The sequence below is a fragment of the Amphiprion ocellaris genome, chromosome 13 (assembly GCF_022539595.1).
Source record: "Amphiprion ocellaris isolate individual 3 ecotype Okinawa chromosome 13, ASM2253959v1, whole genome shotgun sequence".
Classification (NCBI taxonomy): Eukaryota; Metazoa; Chordata; class Actinopteri; family Pomacentridae; genus Amphiprion; species Amphiprion ocellaris.
In genome coordinates this window covers 24,705,812-24,726,795 of record NC_072778.1, presented here as the reverse complement: position 1 = coordinate 24,726,795, position 20,984 = coordinate 24,705,812, and the positions used below count along the sequence as shown (strand labels likewise).

Sequence of the window (20,984 nt, the reverse complement as noted above, 5' to 3'; positions counted from 1 at the left end):
ATGTGGAGAGGCGAGGGCAGTAAATCACTGACAGACAACACGCTCTACCACTTCAGCCACAGTCGCCTGTAGAAATCACATCGTGGCTCATCTAAGGAAAGAGAGGCAACAGTCAGATATTACTTTGAGACATATCAGTCCAGATATTTCAAAAAGTTTGAGGGTTTTTGAGACTACACTTGAAAAAAACCCCATCACCAACGATGACACTAACTCTCATGAGGACCACACCAAGAAGCAACGATCAAGACTTCCCTTTGCTGAGGAGAAGTTCATTAGGGTTAGCAGTCTCACAAATCAAAAAATAACGGCACCCATACATCAGCATCTGGAGTTGACAAATGAATTGTCTAAAACTGAAATTTTGTGATTTGCTATTTGAAACAGTCTGTCCCTATAAAACCCAGCTTAACTTTACAGAAGGAAAGAACATATTTACAGCCTCGTACAAGAAAATGTTTTGGTCCCCAGAAGTAATTTCTCTGTTCACAACTGCAGTGAGCTCTTAAATGACTCTTGCATTTAAATTGCACAAAGGCTTAGAATTATGTATAATTAAGGACATTAAGGCCATTTTGAGCGACAGGAGGTGGGATCATACAAGAGTTGTTGCAGACATTTGCATGGTTTGCCTCAGTTCCACTCACACTTCACCTCTTTCCTCATGTTTGGATTAGCTGAAAGCTACAAGTCAGACACTGTCAAGACAACGACAACCAGAGCTTCTGAAGCGCTCTTTGGGTAACCCATGGTTCGTTCATTATTCTTCTAAGAGTTCTGCTGCATACAAATCAGCTGGTGGGAGGAGACCATGTGGAACAGACCTTCATGCTGGAAGTGCTGCAAAGAAACCACTACTGATAGAGACCGAGAAGAAGAGGACAACTGCTTGGACCCAGAAACACAAGGAATGGACATTAGGCCAGTGGGAATCTGGACTTTGGTCTCGAGTCCATAAGTGAGGCTTTAGATGAAAGTGTCTGGGTCCTTCGTGAACAGCTGGTACGTGCATGTGTGGTTCCCACTGTGAAGTGTACAAGAAGAGCTGTGGTCCATGAAGACATCTGGACAAGACAACAACCTCACGAGGTAGAGAAGTGTGAAAAGCTGTGATCAAAGGTATCTACTTCTATATGTAAAACTTTGAGAAAACCTTTGCTTTGTTTACTACAGAAGTGATCAAATTTGAGTTTTAGTGTCTTCAGTTTTGTTCTCCATTGCAGAAAATAGTAAAAATATTGACATTTTTGAACAAAGTGTTTAAACTTTTGACTTCATCTGTACTGCAGTGCAATCAGAAGAGCTTGCTTCAATCAAGTGTTTAGTTCAGCCTAGTTTTCTCAATCTTCCTTCAAGGGTTATTTATCAGGTCGATGGTTGGACTTACAAATACTGAAAAGAAGTCATTTTCAGGAGACACCTCAGCAGCCTTCCTCACAGGATCAAAGTGCTGATGAGCAAAGGAACTACTGTGAAGGCACAAAAGCACAATTCTCACATCTGCAGCTCACTGAGGCCCGTCTTCTTGTCCCCTCACCCTCCTCTCACAGCTCATGTTGACTGCAGGTTGCGCCCTCATGTGGCTGGACCAGGCCACTGCAGGGAGCAGACAGCTGCTAAACACAGCCTCAGTTTGACCTTTTTCTCTTCATTTTTGGCAACACACAAGCAATAACATCACCACTACTATCACAATGGTACTGTTTGGTTTTGCAAACATTGTTTTATTAATCCATTTGTCAGTTTGTAATATATAAATTACTTTTAAAAACGTGAGAAGCAGATGCACCTACAAGAAGGACATGGCGTGAAAACACAGGAGTTATAGAAAACCTAGACTGTGTTCACAGAAGCCATCTTAGTCCAGCCAATGTCCATTTTTCCCAGAATCCTGGCATGCCTCCCCATACTGTATTCATCTGTTTTGTTCAGTTAGAACAACTGTGGACAGGGCCTTTTTTATTGTTTAAAAAAGTTAAATGGGCATCATCTTCTTCCATGTGCCAGCTCCCTTTCCTGCCTCTCCTGTGGCGCTCTGTCCATCCAGATCAGTGCAATGTGGGGGCGACTCACAGCAGCCATAGCCCAGGAACTGGAGGGAAGGCAGGGGTTGGGGAAATGGTGTGTTGGCGGACTAAGGCGTCTGGCGGCGTGCTCGCACCTCCTCCTCCTCCTCCACTCGCCTCGTCCGAGCTCACATTTCGTTTGCCATGTCATCGTGCTCTCCTGCCGACAGGTCGCCGTTGGCACTGATTGTGGTGCTGTTGTCCTGGTAACCGGGTGGCATGAAGGCCAGGCTGTAGGGGTAGATCTTATGGCAGGCGGCTCGGTAAGCCTCAGCTGCCTTCTGCTGACCCTCGCCCAGCTGCCCGTCGTGCAAAGCCTCCAGCACCTCAGTACAGATCTGCAGCACACACAAACACACACACACACACACACACACACACACTATTAGTCTGGACACGTTCTAAAGCTGAAACAGCAGCTGTGTGGTGTGTGGTACTGTTGTCAATGCTGAAGCGTCACAGACCTGGATGCTTCTTCCAGCCAGAGATTCGTCCAGAGCCGTAGCTATCTCACAGGCCATCTTATCAGAGGAGGGCTCCAGGTACACCATCATCTTAGCAGCTGGGAGCACATGGGAGAGACAGAGTGATGACAAGCAGCACCGGGTTACACAAACCTGAATGTCATGTTGGCTTGCAGATAGGTACGTTTGCCACTTTTACATTTAAGTCACACTGTAATACTTCTACTTTTTTTTTTTTAAAGTTCTTTTTCTGGCCTTGTTTGGCTTCATTGATAGGATAGTAGCGAGAGAAGACAGGAAAGTGTGGAGAAGAATGGAGGAAGGACCTGCAGCAAAGGGCCGAGGGCTGGAATCAAGCCCATGACCACTGTGTTGGGACTATAGCCCCAGTTTAGCAGTCCACTGGGGCGCCCTGCAGGACTTCTACTTTGTCAGAACAGGAGCCAGTTTGTATCAGATGGTTTAGTGTTTTTGGTTGGAGGCCTCTTCAGACCCCTGAGGTCTAAGGAACTTATCTTCTTATCTTATCTTCTGATGATTACATTCAACATTCTTTTAATTTGAACTGTGAGAGTTTTGATGTTGAGCCCATTTTTAAAATAGGGTTTTTTGTGTGTTTTTCTGATATATAAATAACTGCTGCAACACTGCATTTTCCTTTATTGGATCAATAAAACTATCTGATTATCTATCTGTAAAAAAAAAAAGGTGACCCTGCTTTAGGCATCAGGGACCCCCTGCTTGCAATGACCTGCCTAATTAGAAAAGGCTCACTGAGTTATACGCTTCTTTTCAGGTCCTTAAACCCAATTTTCACACAATTCCTTAAGGTGATGTAAGCCTTTTATTTCTCATTAAGGTTTATTTTTTTGTCTTTTATTATTTTATTAGTATTTACTGAAACTGACAAATTGCGTTTTGCATGTTTGCATCATTTTCTTCTTGTTTTTACATCATGTTATTTTGTCTTTTGGGTACTCTGCTTTGCCAAAGTGCTCTGTAAACACTGAGTGAAGTGATTATGGATATGATTCTTCTTATTATCATGTATTCTAGAGCATGTGTGGAAAATGAACCAATTGTAGCATGTAGAGAAGCAATGTGTGCCGATCTGGCTGTCAAAATTCACTGAATCATTTCCTCCTATTAGACATTTGTGTGTCATATTTAGCACATGAATTCCTAAGTTATGGTAGATCAGTGACCTCTGACCCTCTCCAGCCCTGATGTAGGGTAAATTGCACAAACAGTGAGCTAACTTTATTTTCACAAGAATCATTTTCCACATCTGTTTTTGAGTCTGACTGAAAGCAAACAGAAAAATGTACCACCTGGCAGGCAGGTTACGAGCTGCATTAATCATCTCTGTACTCGTGGTGTGAGTGTCTGTGTGTGCCATGTACCGGCCATTCGGTGTGGGATGGAGTTCGAGTGTTGGCTCAGGTAGTTCTTGTTGAAGCTCTGAGGGTTGCTCTCCCCAAACAGCCTGGAGATCTCCTGCTTCAACACCGTCCTCACTGCCTCTGCCAAGTCTGCACTCTCACTCACTGCAGACACGATAAACGGACCGGATGAGGCTTTGGAAACATCTATTGCTACAATTCTTCATGTAGCTAGCAGTGGGCAATGCTTACCTCCTTTGAAGAAACGTACTAGACACTGGTGCAGCCACGGGTTGGAAGGCTCTATGGCCACAGCCCTCTTTATCGACTGAAGCATCAGCAGGTATTTCTCTGAACGAGGAGAGAGAAGCAAATGTAAAGTTAGTTTTGTAATGTATTCACAGCAGTTTACTTTGGTAATGTGTCATATACCTTTCTTTCATGAAAAAAAGTCCAAATTGAGCTGAATGTTGTGATAAAATATGCAACATGCTGAAAGGATCCGTCTGACCTTTCCTAAAGTAGATCTCAAACGCCAGGAGGTGAGTCTCGATCTTGTTGCGCACCAGGTTCTTCAGAGGGATCAGGAACTTGACCGCCTCCTCCAGCGGATTATCCGGCTGGTAAAAGAAGTTGACCATGTCTCATTACTCATCTGTAATAACTAGCATTCAGGCTAGCTGTACTCACAACACAGAGCAGGTAAACATGAACCCACCTTGGCCAGTTTGTCTGGTATTAGCTCCTCTTTGGGCCCTCCTATCTCTTCGTCATCATCCTCCTTCTTCTTCTTTTGGTTCTTTAGCTGCTTCTCCTTCTCTGCATTCTTCTTCTCTTCTTCTAATTGGGCCTTCTTCTGGGCTCTTCGCTGTTTGTTGCGCAGTTTTTTCAGCTCCTTGTCTGTCAGATTCTCTAAAGGGCAAAATGAAAAATTGTATTTTGTTACTAATAATGGTATGCTTCTTTTAAATCTGGGCTATCAGCAAACTGGGGGTGCAAACTGTAGCATCAACAGAACAACAGGAGTTGCGCTTTCCTATTTGTGTGCCTGCTACAACTGAAGGCCTATGAAGACTAAGGACAGTAGGTCAAGCTACCTCTCATATTCAATCTCGTCGGTCAGCTCTCTACTTCCAGCCAAAGACTTTCTGTAAAAATGGATGCTGCATCACCACTTCCTCCCACTTTTGAAAAGCGAAGCCAAAAAAAGCTGAAATGGATGCTGCTATCTTGAGCAGCCATTTGCCACCAGTCTTTACAGTCGGTGCTTCCTACCCAAAAATTTGTGAGCGAACACCCCTTGAACTTCACCGAGCCCAGGTGCAACCATTTCGATTTTGCACATTGTTTTCTAGATGAAAACGTTATCTCTGAGCAAAAGGTGGGACCTTAATACCACTTCTCAGGGTCCCAGTCACACTGTGCTCTGGTTGCTAATGGTGACACCAGCAGATCCACTTCTGAGATAATTTGGCTTCATGTCTTCGAAGCATGTTGTCCATCTTCACATTGTCTATCATTTCTCAGAAAAGCTCAAATACAATCACTAATGAAGTTTATAACGCAAGGAAACAACACAAAATCCATCAAATTGTATATTTCTATTTTATACTGCCACCACTATCTGAAGACCTACAGAGCTGAAGGAGGAGACTAAGACCTCAAATCATGCTGTCTGTTGAATGGTTTTCCATTTCTGCTTTAGTAAGAAAACACCAACAAGCTATAATCAAATATAGTTTAGCTGTAGTAATGCTAATGCTAGGTGAGCAGAGTGGACAAGAGTGACACTTCTATAAGATATGTTGCTGTCATTTGGTGTGTGAAATATTTGATCACACTTGGCTTAACAGAAACATAACTACTGAATATTTTAGTTGTATTATAAATATTGATAGTGTACAGGAGTTATGTGAGAAAATATAAGTCATTCATTAATGCAGAAAGATCAGAAACATATCAGCATTTTCCACTAATTACATTTCACAAACAGTATGTTTTCAATTGATCACTAAGCAAAAAATCTGATCTGAGAAAGGTTATTTCATATATTACTACATTCTATTTGAGATGCTATATCATAAGTGGTTGACAGACAGACAGACAGACAGACAGACAGACAGACAAACAGACAGACAGACACTGACCAGTATCTGCTTGGCTCTCCTTGCTGTCGTCGGTCAGGGGTTTGTCGTGCAGGGCCAGGTAGATCTGGATGGCAGTTCGAGCAGCTTTGTAGTAGAAGGGGTGCTGCCGCAGGACGTCCTCCAGCTTCAGCAGGTCCACGTAGGAGCGCAACGTCATCTTCCTCATGCAATAGGTGTGGAAGTCAAACTGGTCGTCGGTAATTTCCACAAAATGCTGAATGGAATCAGGAGGAGTGTGAGTGAGCATAAACAAAAGTGTCTGAGATTTGATCTGGATACCTGGAGTGACAAGTGCTGATGTTAAGATTAAACTCACCCTCTCAATTTCATGGCACTTCTTCAGCGCGTCTCCAAACTTGTTCATGGCCTTGTAGGCCAAGGCACACTCTGTCTGGAACCACATGCACTGCATCTCATTCAGGTTCTCCACAGCAGACGTGCCCTCCTGAAACCACACACACACACACACACGCACACACTCCCGTCATCACATCATGTAGTCAAAGAGAACCTGAGCACAGTGAGGTGAAATGAAGCTAACGTGGGAAAAAGAAATGCTTTATTAGAAAAGCTCGGTAGGTGTGTTTTCATGCACTCAATTCTGATGCAAGAACATTTTCAGAAAACCCTCTGAACTGCACAAAGCCCGAGGCTACATTTTTCAATTCAATCGGATGAAAACCTGCATCATTCACAACAGTGACCCTCAAGAGTACATGGAAAACTGTCAGACTATGGAATACTTTAGACCAAAGTGTAACTATTATATCAGGCTGATGTATCAGAGGACCTATTGCTAGACTTCACACATCTCCTACTGCAAACACGAAAGCCTCACATTGATTCATATTCCCTGGAAACAGACTTTGATGTGTAAAGTTAGTAGGACTTTCCTCTTTATGAGAAAAAATGTATGCATTTCAGCAACACATTGACCCTACATTTAAATATTGGATAAACTCTTCATTTTAATTGTAGAAAAACAAAATGTGAACACGCGTTTTCTCTTACCCGTGTGAATTTGGAGCACATCTCCTCTGCTTCCTTGATGAGACCGGCCTTGAGCATGTACTTAGCACACTTGGAGTTGATGAAACGGTCAGCGGTGTCCAGAGCCTGAGCCTCGTCCATCCACCGAGCCGCTTCCTTTATGTTACCGGCGTGCTGCAGGGCAAAAGAAGCCGGTCAGAGGAGAGAGAAAGCAACAACTACATGTGAGCACTTTGCTCATATTTGACGAGTTTATACTGAACCTTGTAAATCTTGGCCTTGATGAGGAAGAGCTCGATGAGTGTGGGCGTGCTGTCGATAGCTGCGTTGATGTACTCCAGAGCCACGTTAGGCTGGCCTATGAAGTCAAAGTGCTGTGCCAGAAAATACTGTACCCACAACAGGGTGGTGGGGGGCTCCTCCTTTCCATCATCTGTACACACATTAAGCCAGGTCACACTGAGCTCAGTCCCTGCTTTTGTATGTCAATTATACGACATGCAGTCACACATATTTCAAAATCAAATCAACTGAGTCCAGGAAAGGCAACACTCACCATTTTCACTAAACATTCGACAGCCTTTTAAACAGGTTTCATAGCCAACTACTAATTCTTCAATGATTGTAACCTACAAATGGACAGAACAAGTTTAAAGCTGTATTTCAAACAGGGAGGAACGGAATTTCAACGTGGAAGCACAGACTTCGAATGTCAACCTGATCACCTTTTCTTTGACGGTGTAGAGGGATTTGAGGGTAGTGAAGACAGGCGGGCAGCCTTTGCTGAAGTTCATCCTCAAGTAGCTGTCCAGACATTCACGAAACTTCTCCCCTGGCCAGCACAACACACAGCAAAGGTACAGTAACGTGAGATTTGAACTGCCACATGCAGTTGAATAATAGAATGTGCCACCACTGCAAATTTGCAAAATTAAGAGCAGAATTAGCGTTACTAGCAGGCTTCTCATGTTTAGCTTTAATTAGCTGTAGTCCTTCCAAACTGCAGTCAAACTACAAAATGACACCATCATCCATTAACTGGTAAATGTGCACGTCAGTCGCTACCTGTGTACTTTGGCAAAGGTGAACTGTTACAGAAAGGAATCTGCAGTGTGTTGATTAGCAGTACATCGGTTGAAGCGTACAACAGCTGTCTAGACAAACTGTTTCCAGCTCGGTTACAGAACTAATTGTGGCAGTCATATCTGACCGCACTGCAGCATGAAGTTGTGAATATTATATACATGAGCGAACACCCCTTGAACTGTCCAGTGTAGCTACTTGTCTGAGGCTCATGCTGACGCTAACCTAGCAAGTTGAACAGCAGCTTGGTTAACACAGGATGGGAGCCAGCATGAGTAGAAGTCCATTTTACAGGAGGCAGTAAACAGTGACAGATTTCCTGCACTGAAGTATTTGTGGACAATCTGGAATAAAGTTGGCTACAGTGAACAAGTCCCATCCTATGAGGATCTTGGGGTATGAGAGGGCTTTTTATCAAATTGATAATACTACAAAGTACTGATAAAGGGAGCTTTGCAACTAGAAATGAAGTCATTAGTTAGTGTCTTAATTTATAGTACTTTTCTGCTTGTTAAGTTTAGAAGGTAACATGATGATGTGGTGAACAAATGCTACAATAGCTAAAAAATGGTTACCCAATGGAAAAACATCTGCTGCATTTCATTGATTTTTAACCGACAGACCATCAACATGGATGAGTATTAGTTAAGGAAACTGCTTAAAATACACAGTAGAAAGTGAGCTAACCCATTCTTAAACCATTTACTCTGACTGTAAAAGAAAACTTTTTCATCCATTTGGCTGTACACTCTTCTAAATGTTTACTATATTTAATTTAATCAGAAGACAGTAATAAACATAGTTACACATTTGTAATATCAATTCCATTATCATTTTAAATATATCTTGTAGCATTGACAAGCTGCTCAGGTAGGCAGTTGCACTGTTCACACTACTGTTCATCTCCTGCTGGATAAAGCATTGAGTACACAAAAAGTACAGGTAGGTGGAATCTGACCTCCTCTCATATCATGCTGTCTCAAACACAGATTGCATATACGGAGGGGTGGTTTATGTGTTTTTTAATAGAATAGCAAGAAGTGAATAGTACAAATTTGCTGCTTTTTGTGACTTTACACTACAACCACTTGAGAATTTGGGAATCACTTGGACATTTTTTTGGACCGTAGAGAACATATGACCACCTGGGCTCTTGGATATTGAGATGAGCATTTTCAGTTTGCTAATGTTTTATAGATCACAGAAGTAAATGATTAATCAAGGAAATATTTGGCGGATTAACCAAGATATTTCTTCTTAATAATAAAAACTGTAGTTCGACACTATAATCTAAACCCAGTTTTCTAGATATCTCTATCGCAACCTCTGTTCTTCTTCTGCAGATGGCGCTGATGTCTCCACATTAGCCATATTCAACAGTTACTGTAGTTGGGTAAGAATATTTGCTCACATTTGATAACTCCATGAGATAGTGTCACAGCAGTAATGGCTATGTGGTGCTGCTACAGGGTCTACTTTGGTTACCTGTGAGGAAACTAAGAGGCAGTCTTCGGGGAACTAGGCCTTTCGGAAACTTCACCCAGGAGTCCTCATAAATCTTCTGACGCTCCTCTATACTGCCTGGACACACACATACGGAATGGAAAGAGAAAACTCATCAGTCAACACATCATTCCACTAAAAGCACACTCACCCTTTGGCCAACCAGTACCACACTGAATAATCAGACATCAATCGTTTTTTGTCTTTCTGTTGCCCAACAAGGGTTTTACAGAAAAAAATTCGGCAAATTCTTTTCAAAATAATTAATAATTGCATATTGATATCTGCATGTTCTCCTGGTGCTGTTTCCTCCCACAGTCCAAAAACATGCTGAGGTTAATTGGTGATTCTAATTTGTCTGTAGGTGTGAATGTGAGTGTGATTGTTTGTCTCTATGTGTAGCCCTGTGATAGACTGTTACCTGTCCAGGTGTCCCCTGACTTTACCCTCAGTCAGCTGGGATAGACTCCAGCCCCCCATGACCCTAATGAGGATTAAGTGGTGTGTAGATAATGGATGGATGGACACTGATACCTGTGTAAGTGTTATATTCATTAAGATCACATGACACATTTTTTGTTCACGTTTTGGAAATATACAGATGTAAACCTAACAACAGTAAGATATTGTGTCTTGTTGTGATAATAGAGGATGTTGTACTGAGAAATGTCTATTATCTCCGTAACACTTTACTGATAGATTCCCAAAAAGTGGAAACTATTGAATGGACATGGTAAGTGAAACAACCTTTCTCTGATATTTTGCTCTATGTTGACAGGATTTATCAGATCGTTTCTGCACATTCTTGCTGCCAATCTTCCATTCCACGACATCCAAAGTTTCACATTTGTTGGGTGGGGAGGCCTTGAACATCCACTGAATTCACTGTCATATTCATGAAACCAGTTTGACTTTACTTTGTGGCATGAAGTAGCTATTACAAGATGTTAAATGTGTGGCCATAAAGGGATGCACATGGTCAGCAACAGCCCCCAGACAGGCTGTGGCATTCAGACCATGACTGATTGGTATTAAGGGGCACCAAGTGTGCCAGGAAAACATCCCCCACACTGATACAGCAGCAGCAGCCTAGACTGTTGACACAAGGCAGGTTGGCTCCGTGGATTCATGCTGTCGATGCCAAACAGTGAGCCTACCAGCTGCAACTTCAGCAGAAATTGAGATTCATTAGACCAAGGCAACATTTTTCTGTCTTCAGCAGTACACTTCTGATGAGCTGTAGAATAGTTATCAGAGTTACTGTAGCCTTTTTCTCAGCTCCAGCTAGTCTGATCTCTGACTTCTCTCATCAACCAGGTGTGTCCATCTGCACATCTGTAGCTAACTGCATGGTTTTTGCTTGTTCTGGCTAAACTCTACAAACTGCTGTGACGCTCAGCAGGTCCAGAACTAGTCAGATTATGATCTCTGTCACCAACAATCATGCCACAGTCAAAGTCACATTTTTCTCCCTTCGGATGTTTGATATGAACATTAATCAAAGCTGCCAACTGGTTTCCGCAAGATTTTATGCTGTACTGTTGCCACATGATTGGTTAACTGCATAGATAAGCCTGTGTTTACATGTTCCTAATAAAGTGCTCTTAGAATGTAAGAGTGACGGAAAGGGTAACATTTTTACTGAGAAGTAAACGTTTCTTAAGAGAATGAGAGAAGCTCAATCATCCTCACTGCAAATGGGAAAGATGTTGCCATATCTCAGTATGAATGAAGTAAAAGGGACAGAAAGTTAACAGAAAAAAAATCATTAGGTTCACATACTCATTAGCGAAAAAATATCAACAGAAAAGAAAAAGCAGGAACCACAAGCACATAACAATGTACAGAGATCACCTAAACTGGTGATGCAGAGACCACTGTGATTGAGGTGAAGCCCCAGTAAATAACACCAGGTTGACACATGGCTAGGCCTGATTTAAAAGTTCTCACCTGGCTTCAATGCCTTTTCCAGGCCCTGATAGTAGGCCCAGTTCTCTGGGTTCCTCTCCTGGAGTCTCCTGTAAACCTCTGAAGCTTCTTCAGGCCTCTCCAGCTTTAGCAGCAGCTCTCCTACAAACACACACATGCTTAGAAAACACTTCTGCAGGTTTGTCACTCACTGAGCACAATACACACACTTCTAAAGAGTGTCTGATCCCTAACATGGTGGTGGTCAGCAAGTAGGATCCAAGTGATTACGGTTCACCAACAACTCAACATCCTGTCCAGGAGACTGGACTGGACTATTTCAGCACCTCTACTTAAACATACAAACTGAATGAGCAGCACTTGTGTCTGAACAACATCCGTTTACCTCTGGTCTCCTCTACAGCCAGTTTGTCACAGATCTGTTTCTCATAGTTGTTGAGGTGATCAAGGGCCTCCTTGTGCAGGCCTGCCTCCCTCAGAACTTGGTTCTGATACAGCAGCAGTTCACTGTACTCATAATCCACTTTGTCTGGAGACGTCTGAACAAGAACACACAGAAAAAAGGATTTTGGTGTGAACTGAAACAGATACGTGCATTTGAAGCGGAATAATGACGCTCTTATTAACCTGTTTTATGTAATTATTTTTCTGCCACAAAAAAACTGTCTCAAAGCAAATGAGGGTGGTGGCTGACATGTAGATGGGGTCTACATCAGTGTGTGATTGCACACAGTACCCACAGTAAGTGGGTGAATGCAGCTGATTTCATAGAGAATAACGACTGTTTGCTAGAGTCAAAGAAACACTGAATCAAATCAAACTGGTTCAAAAGACAGAAGAAATGCCCGTTTTGTACAAGCCATCTCACCACCCTGTAATATCATTAACTTCTGTTTCATAAAGCCCTAGCATCATTATTTCTGTTAAAACACCCCAACCATGGATTTAGCTTCATGTCTTTTTCTAGTATTTTCGGTGCTCTCAGAAATCAACAGCATTTCTACCTGACAAAACCCCAGAAGGTTTTTAAAAACAATAGAATTGAAGCAAGCAGAAAGTGTCGAAGAATCCCATAGTGAGACACACATCTGGAAGACAGATTGTTCTAAAGTCTACCTGTTCTGGAATAAAAAGAAAGACACTTTATTCTAGTTAGACTGTGTCTTATTTGTCTTTGGATACATTTAAAGAAATCTGCACTCTTCAGTCAAGTATCTTTAGCCTACCTGTTGTGTTTTGCGGAACTCCTCAACAATCTTGGCAGCCATCTCAAAGTCCTCTAAAAGGTGATAAGCCACTGCATACCCAATCCACGAGGCCCGCTGGGCTGGACGGAGCTGCAGGAGTTGGTACCGAGTCTCCTGAAGAGAGAGAGAACCATCACACACCAGACCAGTACAAGTCAGAAACATTATTCAAGAGTAGGTGCCACTCACTTCTCGGCTATTTAGTTAAATGAGTAAGTGTTACTTTCGGAATAATGATTTGAAAAAAATGTATTTGCTCTACAATATAATGAAAGCAGGAAGTCTTTACGGCTCAATGAGGTGCTAATCCAAGTATTCTGCAGAGTAAGAACTGCTCGCAGGTCAAACATTCTGCCTCGGTAGAACAGCTGCAGCCATGTTCTGTCAGCCTCCACAGTCTGGCTAAGTTTGGCAGCTAAGTCTGACAGAACCTAAACTCAACTCAACTGTCCTGTCACTGGTGTTGAAAACACTTACAGAAAAATTAATTAGAGTAGGCTATGCCACTGGTTCTCAAACTGTGTGCCATTGGAGCAAACCTGGGTCCAGACGTATGAAACACTGCAGACTCATGACTGTGTACATGCACAAAGACAGAAATATGCATTCCTTTTGTCAGATTTATAAAGCCACAAGCACAGCTGATTCTGTTCACTAAATCACAGTCCTAGTGGGGATTTCTACTCCCACAATTCTCCATAAATGGATGTAGAAACCCTCTGAAATGCAAGCAATACATGTGTGTGGTTATTTATAGCACCAGTAGTATGAACTCATCAGACGTTTCTGCAAAGCACCATCACATTAATATCTCAATCATCATTATTAAACATCAGAAGGAGATCAGTGATTCATCTTAAGTGCTCATACTGAAACAGACATCACAAAAAGCTTCATGTTTTTTTTAAAAATGTGCTTCGGAGTGACTTGTAGAACACGGTAAACTGCAAAATACAAAACATAGAAACAGAATCACTTGTATGATGACACAGTTTGGATGCTTTCAATGGTTTGTTCATCTAAATTCTGAATTTGAAAACAAACGGAAAAAACTAAATTATTGCCAATTTTTGCAGCGAGAACTGATGTTCATCCAGTCTCATCCTGTCACCCTTCATCTACACTCCCCTCCAAAAGTACAGGGAAAGTGAGGCCAGTTTTTTTGCTGTAGACTGAAAACATTTGGGTTTGACATCAAACGATGAATATGAGACCAGAGATCAACATTTCAGCTTTTATTTCAGGTATTTACATCTGGATCTGATACACAACTTAGAAGATAACATTATTTGTAACGGAACCCCAAAGTTTTAGGTGAGCAAAAGTATTGGAACAGATGAACTTAAACTAAATAAGACTTAATATTTAGTTGCAATAACTGCATCAAGCCTGTGACCCACTGACATCACCAAACTTTAGCATTCTTCTTTTCTGATGCTTTTCCAGGCTTTCACCTCATCGTCTTTCAGTTGTTTGCTTTGAGGGGTTACTCCTTTCAGCCTCCCCTTTAGCAGGTAAAATGCAGCTCTATAGGGTTGAAGTCTGGAGATTGACTTGGCTGGTCTAAAACGTTCCACTTCTTGCCCCTGATGAACTCCTTTGTTGTTTTTCAGTGTGCTTTGGGTCATTATCTTGCTGCAAGATGAAGGATGTCCTAATCACTTGGTTGCATCTTTCCTTAAATTGGCAGATAAAATTTTTCTGTAACTTCTGAGTTCATTTAGCTGCTGCCATCATATGTTCCATCATCAATGAAGATTAATGAGTCCATCCCAGAAGAAGTCATGCAAGCCCAAGCCATGACCGTACCTCCACTGTATGTTTTGGGATCATGAGCAGATCCTTCCTTTCTCCAAACTTTAGCCTTTCCGTCACTGTGGGAAAGGCTCATCTTTGTCTCATCTGTCCATAAAACTTTGTCCCAGAATTTTTCAGGCTCACCTCTATACTTTTTGGCCAATTCCAGCTTGCCCTTCCTGCTCTTCTTGCTAATGTATGGTTTGATCTTCTGGTGTAGCCTCTGTACTTTTGTTCATGAAGTCTTCTGTGAACAGTAGATTGTGATACCTTCACTCCTGCCCTCTGGAGGTTGTTGTTGATCACTAACAGTTGTTTTAGGGTCTTCCTTTACAGCTCTCACAATGTTTCTGTCTTCAACTGCAGCCGTTTTCCTTGTTCTACCTGTTCAATGTCTGTTACCGAGTCCACCAGTGGTTTCTTTCTTCTTCAGGACATTTCAAATGGTTGTACTGACTATGGTTAATGCCTGTGCAATGACTCTGATTTTAAATCTTCTCTCAGCTTCACAATTGCTTGTATTTCAGCCATAGACAGCTCTCTGGTTTTCATGCTGGTTACACCTCTAACTATAGATGCAGTCTGCACAGCAAAACCCAAATATGAAACTGAACGTAGACACTGAGCGGTATTTATTGTCTGAATAATCAATGTAACAAAACACACCTGTCAGTCACATGTTAACATACTTTAGCTCACCTGAAAAATGGGTGGGTTCAAACAAAAGGTGTTATCTTCTAAGTTGTGTATCAGATCCAGATGTAAATACCTGAAATAAAAGCTGAAATGTTGATCTCTGGTCTCATCGTTTGATGTCAAACCCAAATGTTTTCAGTCTACAGCAAAAATAAAGGAATTGGCCTCACTGTTCCAGTACTTACAGAGGACAGTGTATTTAATCTAAAGGATTCTATTTTCAAACCCATCTCATCTCGCTGGTGTCTCTCACCCTGTATCCCTCCAGGTCCCTCATCTGGATCTGAAGCAGGGAAAGGTCTCGGAGGATCTGCAGGTTGTCCTTGTCCCACTTCAAAGCGTTGCGGTAACACTTGATGGCCTCGTCGTACTTTTTGTCCGAGCGTTGCAGCAGGCCGTACACATGCCAGCCTGGGAGGGTCAGCGCGTTTAGGAAGAAAACACTCTATCCAGGTGTTTACATGTGCTTACAAATGTACAACAATGGAGAAATTATGTAAAAAAGACGAAGGCTGAGGGCGCTGGGCAGTGAGGAAAGGATACAGACGTGGCTTCTGAGGTCATTGCGTAGGCCTCGTCTTACCAGGTCGTAGGCCTCCTCCTTCTTGCCCAGACAATTAAGGGTTAAACCCTTCATGGCCAGGGTCTCTGGAGAAATGAGCAAGCAGAGTGATGAGTGAGACATGAGATCACTCATGTCAAACACTGTACTCTGCACAATGTTGGTCACAAAGCTAAAAAATAAAATAAAAATTGAAGGAGCAACCGACTGCATGTGATTTTCATGATATTTCTACTTAAAAGATTTTTCAATATTATCAGTGGAAAAGTTCAAGAACCCATTTTATATGTTTATGAGACATAAAGACAGAGATTCAGATTAAAAAAAAAAAAAAAAAATCAGCATTTTGAGGAGTGCTCTTCAAAGTCCACTGTGCAGTAGTAGCTGGTGGAGAATCTCAGCAGCTGTTTCAGAGGTTGGTCATTTTTCTCAGTCACATTTCACAGTTTTGCATCATGGTGAATTATTGAATTTGTCCAGCCAGTCAGGACATACATTGAGTGAACAGTTATTTTCATTTTGTACAGGTGAAGAGACTTTACTGCTGCATCTGTAAAGAGTATGGTCATTTGTGGCACTCAGGTTTAACAGAAGGATCATGTTCATGGAGACAGAATGGAGTTTGGGATGGAACATCTTAGCTCTCTAAGTCTTCTTTTATGTTGATAGCCTTTTGAATTAGTCAGCTCTGTCCCACCTCTCTCTTTCACATGGCATCATAAAACAGGATGGGTTTCTGTTAGGCAAACTAGACACGACTAAACTGCTGATCTGCATGTATTAGTTGCTTTTGCAGTCAGTGTCAATACACCTACCAGCTTCAGTCAGTGTTAGCTGTATTCTATGCTAATACATAACAGCAGGCTTAGCTGTACTGAGAGATAACACATTAGCCAACATTATCAAAAGTCTGTCACGCACTAAGACACTCGTCCTGCTCTCCACTGGTTCTAAGTTCATTTTTCATTTCTGTTTTTATTTGGACTCCTCACATTACTACCACTTCTGACGAGTGGCTGTAATTCCTCCTGAGCTTTATCTGTTCCCTGTCTCCCATAATTATAAAGCTGTGGTCATTTTCATCACTGCAGTTTTCTCTAAATTAAAATACAGATTTTACACTACCTCTCCCTCCACTGTCTAGTTCCCAGTGACAGCAAATGTCAGCTGCGATGGAGGTGATGTAGGAGTCCCAAAGGAATGACCTCCAATACTATCAAAAGCATATGCTCCTTTTTCTATTAAATGCACGATATGTCATTTCTAGCACCAATTATGTCGTCGTCAGACAAATGATACAAGCTGTAGTTTGATGAAGTTGTGAATCAGTTGTTGTCCTCGCAACCACTGCTGAAAATCTATCTGACGAGACTCAGGCAGAAATTCTGTTCATGGACGAGGTAATATATTTAAGTCTGAATCACATTATATTTAGTCACAGATATGTATGTTATGTCTTTTGATTCTAATTTAATAGCTGCAAGGGATGTTAGCTAATGTAATGATAATTGCTAAGTAATCATTAGATGAGTCAACTTTTATTGAAGATTTCATCTGTCGAAAATGAAAAAAAGATTGAGCAGCCTTGGCGGAGTACTGAACTCTGAATACTTTTCTTGTTTTTTTCTGTTATGGCTTTTATGCAGCCTTAGCGATGTTAAACTGCTGTCAGTGCATTTACAGTGAGTCTGTAAGAGTCAGTCAACACTTCGAGTATTTGGTTATCGAGAGTTTCTTGGTCCATGGAAGGGTCCCGTGTATGTGCTAAGCCGAAGGATAATCCATTACTTTTTGCCTGGTTTGTACTTACAGTCATTTATGCTAAGCTGTTCAGCCATTTTTGCATGCCATGCATTTTACATGAAACAGCAATAAAGCTCTATCTTATCCTCTAATGAATTTAACTTAATTCACAGCGCAAAAGCATAATATTGGACAAAAGCATTTAATTCAAGCCAGAGCACTCACAGTCCTTTCAGCTTTCTTTTTTTAAAGTTAAGATAGTTACATGGTATAACAAAATAGGTGACACATGGGAGAAAACCACAATGAAACAGCTGTTGCTCAATGCGAGGAAAAACTTGAACCAAAATTTACTCAAAGTGGTAGATGAGACAACAGTAATCTTACAAGAGTAAATTAGGTCATAAAATACAGAAGCACATTGCATTCACAAAAAATGAGGAGTCTTAATGTTGTAATTATGACTTGTTATCTCATAAGAACAAATCTCATAAAGATAAGAACAGATGAAGGTGCTTGCCAATCCTTTGTATAGTTTATTTAATATCACGAATATGAGCTTGAACATATATTTTAAAATAGCCTGGAAAATGTCACGTTTAAAGACTTGACTTGTGTAAACAGATGTTAACTTTCCCAAGTAACTGCAAGCACAATGTTGCCATGGATACGATCACTTACACCAATGGCAGCAAGGAACTGAGATGCTTTAGAAGTTGTCTGAAAATCATTAGGTCTAGAGTTCTTCAATATCAAACTAATTCAGCTGTCAGTTGTCAGTATATCCCATAGCAGACAGAAAAAAGTAACAGCTACGTAGTTCAGCATATTTCCAAAATGTAAACAGAGACTCCAGTTGTCATGCATCCAAAGAAACATCATACTTTCCTACAAGTGAAAACTTTAAATGTGGCTATTTCCAGAACACTTTGTTGAAAAAAAGGGCACCTATATCGATAATCAAAGCTCATATTTCTTACATTAAATCAAGTAGCGCCATCACCCTGTCCTGTTAAGTACAACCACAACCGATATCCACTTTAACCTTTCCTTACAATCATGGGATAAGGTCTACAATTATCTTTTACTACTGTGAACACACACTAAACTCACTAGTTTGCTACTCTTTGCAGATGAGAAGTGTCCTATTAATGCTCAACTTTTATTATTGATGTATATGTGGATATTGTTTTTGACACTGGCTGTGGAAGACGCAACCCACAGTAGCACTGGATGCTACTTGCAGTACCATAGCAGAAGTTCCTAATATTCTTTCCCTTCTGTGATGAATGTTTAAGTCATGTTTCCATCTAACTGACACAGGTACAGAAGCAAAACTCAAGTTCACAAGAAACTAAAAACAAGAAACACAGTCTCTATTGATGTGTATTTGCAAATTCTAATAATCTAAACTACACAGATGAGTGTATGAACATTATGCTTTAGGTCTTCACATTCATTACAAAAGGCCTCTACTCCACGTTTAACCATTAGCTCCAGGAGGGGAAAACAGTAGCGTGACCAGAGAAACTATCTGCCACAGATGAAAAGCCATTTTGGCCACTGCTGCCTGAGTAATATTTTGAAATACAAAACCAGTCTTTCATATATGATGGAAGGAATATGAATGTATTTACATTCTCAATAATTTCAGCCATTTTCCTCATATTGCTGCCTTTTTAGCTGTCAATAAGGAAGGGCTATGGTGTGTTTTTAGGCAATGCCACAGAGACATAATTACACAATGATCCACACCACTCATCCTGTGTAAAACTAGTAGATTCTTCACCCAGAGCGTATCAGAAACTGTCAGTGAAGTGTGATGTTTCTGTTTAGTGTGAAGGGACAAAGTCAAGAAGGTCTCCGCTTACCTCCATGCTCAGCAAACTTTGGGTTGCCCAGGATCTGTTTGCAGAACTTGAGGCCATTTCGGTACTGCTTGTGCTCGTAACATCTCTGCAACAATGGACAGAGCAGATGGTACGTCAAGAATCTGAGGCCAGAGACCAGGCTTCAAATGCATAAAAACGACATAGCTGTAACGTCTGGCGTAGTCCAGTGACCAGCAGAGATAACTTGGTTCTGAGGATAGCTACACATGTTCCTGCACTGCCCCCTTACAATGCAGACAGCAGGAAAGTGTAACTGAGATAAATGAAAGCAGTGGCACTTGATGATGGAGGGCTGTTGATGAGATGAAATCAGACAAGCAGCCAGATGGATGTGCCAGGCTCAGAGCCCCCCAGTGGAAACCCTGCCAACTTCCACTACAGTATCTGAAGTCCAGTCACTGACTGACACAACGGAACACTGACACTTCCTATAGCCAAGTAGGTATTAGTACTGCTAGTAATAAAAATGACTGGAAGTGCACAGTACATGGTAGCGATGGCAGGATACTTTGAACTAAGACCTAACTTCAACAGTTTTGGATGTTGTACATATCGAATTCAATGTGGCTCCAAATGAATTAGTGATCGGTTGTTCCGTGTTATCTTATAAAGAATCAAGTGTAGGGTGATTTTTGGAACCGGTTAGAGATGATTTGGTGGACGATCACCCGGCAGGTACCGGTGCTAGCTGCACCTCATCAACTTAAGTACAACAGCCGACAACCATTTAGGACGTATATGTAAGACAAACGTAGGCAAACGTTACTGACAGTGCAGCCGAATAAGTTAACTAACCGCCTCTGTAACCTGGAGAGCTAGCGCAACTAGCCACCTAAAGTTGTGCGGCTGTCATGTGTCAGGCAGCTTTGTCATTGATATACTTTGGATGTGTTGAAGGCCAGAGCATAGCGACAACACCACAGGACTTCCCGCTAGCCCACTGTGCTATTTACCCAAATGCACTATTACGGCTTCTAGTTCACAACAGAAAAAGGACAATAACGATACTTTTGGTCTTCGGAATCGTTGGTTAATTCACTAGCAACTCTCAAGCTGCTTGCTCTGACTGCTACAACTGACGGCTACTTGGCAAACTAGCATTAGCTAGCCCGCTAACGTTATCTCAGGCATTTAGCCTACCAAGATTCTCTTGAAGAGAGCATTCTCCTTCGGCGGTAGAGTGATTGTGGGCATTGTGTCTGCTTCCTATGCCTCTGCCGGTTCACACATGAATAATATCCTCTTAGAGGCAGAGATCCTGGACTGTTTCGGTCTCTTCAGGCTCCTCTCTCTCACGTGTTGAAGCCGAGGCCCCCTTCCGAGCAAAATGGCCGCTGTGCTTCTCCTCCGGGTCAGGCTTGTGTCGGAGTCTGCGTGTAGGGTCGAATAAACTGCCTTTACCAGGACATTAAATACAGCGGCTTCAGGATATGTTGCAAATCTCTGAACCGTTGTTATGTTAGATGGAGTGGCGGGATGCTCC

The 20,984-nt window shown here is 41.8% G+C and overlaps 1 protein-coding gene across 1 annotated transcript; it reads right to left on the bottom strand.

Moving 5' to 3' along the window:
* Window positions 1-1,698: 1,698 nt before the first annotated feature.
* naa15a (N-alpha-acetyltransferase 15, NatA auxiliary subunit a) lies at window positions 1,699-20,842 on the bottom strand. The gene is made up of 20 exons (XM_023276031.3): window positions 20,642-20,842; window positions 19,481-19,565; window positions 15,848-15,952; window positions 15,558-15,715; window positions 12,791-12,925; window positions 11,950-12,103; window positions 11,586-11,705; window positions 9,618-9,713; window positions 7,775-7,881; window positions 7,606-7,678; window positions 7,313-7,482; window positions 7,071-7,223; window positions 6,376-6,504; window positions 6,060-6,273; window positions 4,631-4,824; window positions 4,424-4,532; window positions 4,165-4,263; window positions 3,934-4,077; window positions 2,531-2,628; window positions 1,699-2,404 (listed from the first exon to the last, which is right to left on the bottom strand). Exons 1-20 carry the CDS (start codon window positions 20,693-20,695, stop codon window positions 2,195-2,197), a joined length of 2,607 nt encoding a protein of 868 aa, XP_023131799.2. The 5' UTR covers window positions 20,696-20,842; the 3' UTR covers window positions 1,699-2,194.
* Window positions 20,843-20,984: the final 142 nt, after the last annotated feature.